The 6,835-nt window shown below is 41.9% G+C and overlaps 1 protein-coding gene across 2 annotated transcripts; it reads left to right on the top strand.

Annotated features, from left to right (window-relative positions):
- Positions 1-933: 933 nt before the first annotated feature.
- On the top strand, positions 934-4,681 carry LOC103560986 (T-cell surface glycoprotein CD1a-like). 2 transcript variants are annotated; one of them, XM_008535368.2, is made up of 6 exons: positions 934-1,446; positions 1,771-2,037; positions 2,745-3,023; positions 3,235-3,513; positions 3,851-3,941; positions 4,111-4,681. In XM_008535368.2, the coding sequence occupies exons 1-6, from the start codon at positions 1,386-1,388 to the stop codon at positions 4,151-4,153; spliced, it is 1,020 nt and encodes a 339-aa protein (XP_008533590.2). In that variant the 5' UTR covers positions 934-1,385; the 3' UTR covers positions 4,154-4,681. The 2 variants fall into 2 exon arrangements, with proteins under 2 accessions (XP_008533590.2, XP_070464587.1); XM_070608486.1 differs by having other exon boundaries at positions 1,074-1,446; positions 3,400-3,513.
- The last annotated feature ends 2,154 nt before the right edge of the window (positions 4,682-6,835 follow it).

Below are 6,835 nucleotides of genomic sequence, written 5' to 3'. Positions count from 1 at the left end.
AATCTTGGATAAATAATTCTAGAATACTCTATTCACTTCCCACAAGTTCTCACTGGTTTGTTGTTATAAGTAATAGGTTTACAGCAGGACCCTCTGTGTAAACTCCCCATTTGTTGGCATATGCTTTCATCCTAAATAAAATAATAAGATTCCAATTTCACCAAGTAGGGTTACAAGTAGCACTTTCTCATGTTTTAAAAAAAATTCATGTTGAAGATATTCATAATTTGAAAAAATCATTGGATGACTGAACCGAATTTATTCATTTGTTCAAAACTATTCATTGACTACCTACCACTTGCCAGGCACTCTGTTAGATGTTGGGGATCCAGCACAATAGGGCTATAGATGTAACAGCCCCAGCAAACCACTGAAGTCTAGAAGTTGAGTGGACAAACTTCAGTTAAGGGTCATCATTTTAGAAGATATTGTTTTAAGCATGTTGTTTTTGTCTAGAGAGTCTCTAGAGTATAATAAAACTCAGCACACTAAGATTTATATATCTTGAAAAAAAGATTTATATATCTTCATTTAAGTATTTTTCTTCTCAAGTAGACTAACAGTTCCTTGAATAAAGTGATCACATTGTCAACAACGGGATATTCATGAGAGTAGCAAGATGCTTGGATCTAAGCACATGCTAAGTGACTCGTGAGTGAATATACATCACTCAAGTCAAACAGGCTTTTTCTTTATGTGTTTTAGTGTTCCTGTGGTCTCTGTGATGGATACTGGTTCTTCCCTAAGAGTAATGGAGAATTGGTGGTAATTTATATTGTTACACAGGGCAATCATAGGGATTCTGAAAAAGAAAATACGGCAATCAGTGAGACTCAGAGAAATGAGTGAGTTGGGGTGGAGGTGAGACAGGGGAAGAGAATATTTGGGGAATATTCATAAGATCTAGAGAAGGACAGAGTGACTGAAAAGAGTAGGGAAATGAGAAGATTAGGTAGGGTCATGAGAAGATTAGGTAGGGTCCTGTGAAGCCATTTAGTTTCATGCTTTTATTGGATGAGAGAGAAAAAAAAAGGTCTAGAAGTAAAGTGACTTTCCAATGCCACACAAGAGTTGTTCCACAGGAAATGAACTAGCGGAAGATGAAAAAATTGGAAACTAGAGCAAAGAGAGAAACTAGGAGCCAGAGACATGAGTAAGAACTGGGGGTGAAATGAGTCTGAACAGGCAGTCCACAGAACTGGAGGGGAAATGAGGTTCTGAGAAGACAGTCCAGGGTTTAAGGAAGGAGTAGACAGTGATTAATGAGAGGCTTTTCTGTTGGTTGGAGAAGGAAGTCAGAATAGAGGCATTGTGGAGTAGGTTTGTTTAGAACAGAAATCAAAGACCAACTTTTCTGAGAGAAGGAAAGAACATCTACAGATGAAATGCGGTTTCTGCAGCTTTCATTGCTAGTGATTCTCCTCCCAGGTTGTGACAATAAAGATGGTAAGAAGTCTGGCATTTGCCAAGTTGGGTGCAAGAGGGTCTGTGTGCGTGTGTGTGTGTGTGGAGGGTTTTCCCAAGTATATATCTGGAGGGTGAGAATGTCAGCCTCATTCCATTCTGACTATCCCTGACCAAATCCCTGTGCCCCTCTGAGGGTTGAATTTAAAGCATGGGGCTCTGGGGCAGGCAAGCATCTGGTAAGATAACTATGGCTCCCCTTTCCTTCCGATTCTAAGTTTCCCCTCTCTAGTACCCTTCTTTCTCCTTTCTGCCTCCCTCTCAATATCTGTTTTTGTCCTCATTTTATCTGTTCTTTTGCCACAGGCTTCCAGGAGCCGATCTCCTTCGAAATCATCCGGATCCATACCTTTTACAGCCGTTCCTGGGTACAAACTCTGGGCTCAATTTGGGTGGATGAGTTGCAGACTCATAAGTGGGACAGCAACTCAGGCAATTACGTTTTCCTGTGGCCATGGTCCAAGGGCAACTTCAGCAATGAGGAATGGATAGAACAAGAAAAGTTATGCTCTACGTTCTCCATTCAATTAATTCGGGCATTTCAGAACCGTGCCAGTCAATGGCAGCTTGAATGTGAGTTCAGTTCCTTCCGTGGGATGTGGGGATATGAGTGGGAGGTGTGTGTGTATGTGTCTCATTGAGTTTCCTATTTCTCTGAGACAGCTTCCTCTCACTTCTGAACCTTACCTCTCCTGATCATTAAACTGCTATTATACACTTTGGGGAAAGAGGTATAACGCAGACCCTGATTTTTCAAAAGCTTCAAGTTTTCTGCTGCTTACAAACTCTCCTCTCATTGACTGCAGGTTTGTGCCTTATTATCTTCCATTAGTAGTCTCCTGTGATCAGCCCCTTCTCTGGACTCCAACCAGAAACCCTCAGCTTCCTCAATCTTTGATTGACTCCTTAGGTGTGATTTTCTCCCCCATTCCATCCCTTCAGCAATTTCCGCTGATACATTCATTGTAACCTATTGCATTCCATTCGCCCTAGATTATTATAATCCCAACTCTTTCACACTGAGTCCTACCTTATTCTCTTGCTCACACTATTCATGTTGCTTTCTGTAAACAACTTTCCCCCTTCTTGGTGTCATCTGTCTCTTCCTCTGTCTCCAACTACCACCAATTCCTCTTTTTCTAAACCTCTTCCGAAACCAAACTTTGCTCAATTCCCTCAAATCTCCTAAACTTCTCCCTTCTCATTCTATCATCTTTTGCTTCCATTCATTTCATTTTTTTACTTCCTCTTTCCATTAATTGCCAACACTTCTTCCCCAGATCCCTTTGAGGTACAGACAACAGCAGGTTATGAGCTGCGCTTTGGGGAAACTTCAGTAGGCTTCATACGGGTTGCTTATCAAGGATCAGATTTCATAAGCTTCCAGAACACTTCATGGTTGCCATCTCCACAGGGTGGAAGTAGGGCTCAGGATGCCTGTAGACTATTCAATTTGAATCAAGTCGGCCTAGAAATAGCAGACAGGTTCCTCAGTGACACCTGCCCACGTCTCCTCCTGGGAATTCTTGATGCGGGGAAGGCAGATCTCCAGCAACAAGGTCAGTCCTGCACCCTTCCTCTAACTCTTCTCTATTCTAAAATCACACCTTTCCATCAACCCTTGCCTATGAAGGAACCAAGAGGGAGAGGGAATAATGGGTGACAGATTCCTAGATGTGGGGAAGATGTGTATATGTAAACTGATAATAGATATGAACCACTAAATCTATGTTAGAGTCCTCATCTCAATATCTTTCTTCTCCTCTGCAGTAAAGCCAGAGGCCTGGCTGTCCACAGGCCCCAGTTCCGGTCCTGGCCATCTGACGCTTGTTTGTCATGTCTCTGGCTTCCATCCGAAGCCTATTTGGGTGATGTGGATGCAGGGCGAGCAGGAGCATCCTGGCACTCAGCGAAGTGACATCTTGCCCAATGCAGATGGGACATGGTATCTTCGGAAGTCCTTGGATGTGGAAGCCATTGAGGCAGCTGGCCTGTCTTGTCACGTGAGACACAGCAGTCTAGGAGGCCAGGACATCATCCTCTCCTGGGGTAAGGAAGAACTGGGGCCCAAGCTGGGAAAGGGAGTAGGTGGTCCTCCAGAAGCGTAGCAGGGCCAGATGGAAAATTTGGGATTCTAGGGACTTCAGACCCAAAAGAAATAAAAGTAAGTTACCCAAGAAATAGAAAAGTGGAAAAGGAGGTATGTGCAGATGTAACGGGATATTGAGGGTTAGATGAAGGATTGATCTCAGAAGAGGGATGAGAGAAGAAATAGGAAGAGAGGAGATTGATGAGATAGACACTCAAATGAACAAAGGAATACTAGGGGAATACAATAGAGTTTGGTGGATTTGAAATAACACCCAGTGTTCAACCAAATCCACAGAAAATGACAGCTCCATGGGCTTGATCTTCGCGGGAGTGATAGTGTCCCTGGTCCTTCTGACAGGTCTGGCATTTTGGCTTAGGAAACGCCGGTGAGTTCTTTGTATCCATCCTTCCCAGTTTTTGCCCCATTCCCCACTTGTCTTACCATCCTGTTTGTTTTCTCTCTCCTCGGCTCTCTTCCTCCCTTCCTTCTTACCCCTCACTTCTCACCTCCACCTCATGTAGAGTGATCTCCATCTCTGTCTCTATTCTTGTCAGGAAACCCTGTGCAACTCCAAGAACTCCTCTCCCTTCACAATGAGATCCCAGCAGTACAGGGGCTCAGGATTTATCTAAACCAAACATGAAGATGACATCCACTCAACTCTTCTTGTCCAATATTTTTTGTTGTTTATTTCTGCTTGATGATCAGTTTTCAACATAAGCTAAATGTGATTTTTCAGGATTTGTTGTTCTGACCTGGGTTCCAGGACTTTAGAAGTCAAAATTTAACTCTGAATAGAATGAGTTCCTAGCAACCCCCACATATTCAAATATTAATAGTCATCAGGTCCTTTTGAGATGTCACTTCCTCCAGAGGGCCTACCCTGATTTACAAGTGGAAGCAGTCTCTGCCTTGTCTGAACTCCCAGCACATTTGAACTGTACTTTGCCAAATCCACTTCTTGCTTCCTGCCCTTGATTGCCGCTGTTTGGATCCCTTTTCCCATTATAAGTTTAAGCTTTCAGAGGACAAAGTCCACATCTTTTTAGTATTTGTATCCTTGGTCAAGTGTCTTACCTTATGTAACATGTTCACAATAAAAATCTGTGTTGAATTTATGCCAAATTTATTGTCTTTTCTTGTTCTTTTCCTTCTTGAGTGTTTGTAGTTGAGACATTTGATGCTCCTCTTGTTAAAAGTCTTCTCACTTGGCCAAGAAACTCACACTTTCCTAGTTCCTTAGTGACTTCTCTGAGCCCCTGAGGAGAAGCACAATGTTGCCTCTGACCATTCTTATTATTGAACTGTAGAGACCTATCGGAGTGAAACTATTGCTCCAGGTATTCTAAACAAGATGAGGAAGGCAGAAGGTAGGCCCTTGCTATTCAGTGTGGTTGAGGGACACACAGCAGAGTTATCACCTTGGAACTTGCTAGAAATATGGAATCCTAGGTGTCAGACTTACTGAATCATAATTTGCATTTATCAAAATCAGCAGAGAATTCATAAGTGCATTAAAATTTGAGAAGCACTGGGGCCGGCTCCATGGCCGAGTGGTTAAGTTCTCACTTTCCGCCACGGCGGCCCAGGGTTCGGATCCTGGGCATGGACATGGCACCCCTCGTCAGGCCACTTTGAGGTGGCGGTCCACATCCCACAACTAGAAGGACGTGCAACTAAGATACACAACTGTGTACAGGGGGGCGGTTTGGGTAGAAAAAGCAGAAAAAAAATAAAAAGATTGGCAACAGTTGTTAGCCCAGGCGCCAATCTTTAAAAAAAAAAAAATTTGAGAAGCACTGATATAGGTATTGTAAGGTGTCAGTGAAGAGAATAGAAGATGTCAAAATGAGAACAGGAATGTTGATGCTCAAGATTGACATTAGATCAAGGCAAAGAGAGAATATACAGTACATCCTCCCTATTCATGTCTGTTGTGTTAAAGTCACTGGGAACACTGAGTTAGTGAATATTGAGCCATCACTTCTATGGGAAATACAAGGTTAGGTTCCTGTGAGCCTCTGATCAGCACATTAGTATCAACTGACGAATACATAGCATTGTTTTAAGTGTATTTCTCTGTAAAGTCACCTTATTTAATATATACACTTCCAAATAATATGTTTATAATATTTATATATGCAGTATGCCTTTATAATAAAACACCAGCCAAACATTGTTTAACATTTTCCCCACCCTCGGTAATGTGATAGTAAATTTCTTGGGCCCTCAGTGACACAGTCGTGCTGTCCACTAAGTTTTTAATAACAAACAAAAAGCAGTCATCATCTCTTGAATCCACAGATCTAGCTCCTTTTCCAACTTTCCATAGCTTCATGAAAGCGTTATTGACATTTCTTTAACACTCTGAAGTGGCTCCACGTACAGATCAGCGAATGTCCTCTACCTTTTTCTGGAGTTACTGCATTGTTGACTCATTAACACTGAACTCATGGCCATAACACTGCAACTCATCCTAGAATAAAGCTTAATCTATGTGTGCATTTTCTCCATAAGCCATATCACAGCTTTCTCATGCTTAGGAACACTAGACAGAACTTTAGCACTATGCTTCAGGGCCCTTTGAACCAGAAAACCAACAACCATGAGCAGAAACGTGCAGAAAATGTGGCACTAAAGAGCTGTGAAAAGGACACTTGTTTACAGTGTGAGAACTGAAAAAAGGAGGCATAGAGGTACCTTATTGGGTCTCAGCTAGAAACGCATGAGGAGGGTGACAAATTTTGCTTCACTCTGCAGGTGTCCATGAATGACTGTGAAACTGTTGTGAGTAATTATTTGGGGGTTACAAATAAATTTCAGCAGGCAGGCAAATTAGCAAATACAGAATTTATGAATAATGAAGATCGACTCTTTCTGAATAATGACTCCAAACAGCAGTATGAGTCAACATACATATTGGTAAACTTCAATTACTTTAGGATTCACTAATTATTTCAACAACTAATTCTTAAGCACTTGCTATGTAGCAGAGACTTGTTAGGTATCAAGCAGTGGAGGAGAAAGCTCGTCACTATCTTCCAAGTGTGAAAATTTTGCCTTCTTAATTTGATTCTACAGTTTACTGTTTTCACTGTTTGTTGTTTCTTTCTTAGCATGACAATTTATTTGGATTGCACTAAGGGAAATGGACTTAACTCTAATTTGTCTAGGGGGCTGAACGAGGATGCCTAAGGCAAGTAGAACATCCAGAGGGAACCAGTGCAGGTGGCAGCAGCCGCACATTTGGAAATTTGGGAAAATAAAATTGAGATAGGT

This window comes from Equus przewalskii, unplaced genomic scaffold, assembly GCF_037783145.1.
Source record: "Equus przewalskii isolate Varuska unplaced genomic scaffold, EquPr2 ChrUn-7, whole genome shotgun sequence".
Classification (NCBI taxonomy): domain Eukaryota; kingdom Metazoa; phylum Chordata; class Mammalia; order Perissodactyla; family Equidae; genus Equus; species Equus przewalskii.
This window is presented reverse-complemented; position numbering and strand designations above follow the sequence as displayed.

What these genes read in the sequence shown, in the direction of transcription:
- LOC103560986 (XM_008535368.2), top strand. Translation starts at nt 1,386, where the DNA reads ATGCGGTTTCTGCAGCTTTCATTGCTAGTGATTCTCCTCCCAGGTTGT. An exon ending in GGCAGATCTCCAGCAACAAG is followed by an intron (nt 3,024 to 3,234) that starts GTCAGTCCTGCA and finishes TCTCCTCTGCAG; the next exon opens with TAAAGCCAGAGGCCTGGCTG. An exon ending in GGACATCATCCTCTCCTGGG is followed by an intron (nt 3,514 to 3,850) that starts GTAAGGAAGAAC and finishes CCAAATCCACAG; the next exon opens with AAAATGACAGCTCCATGGGC.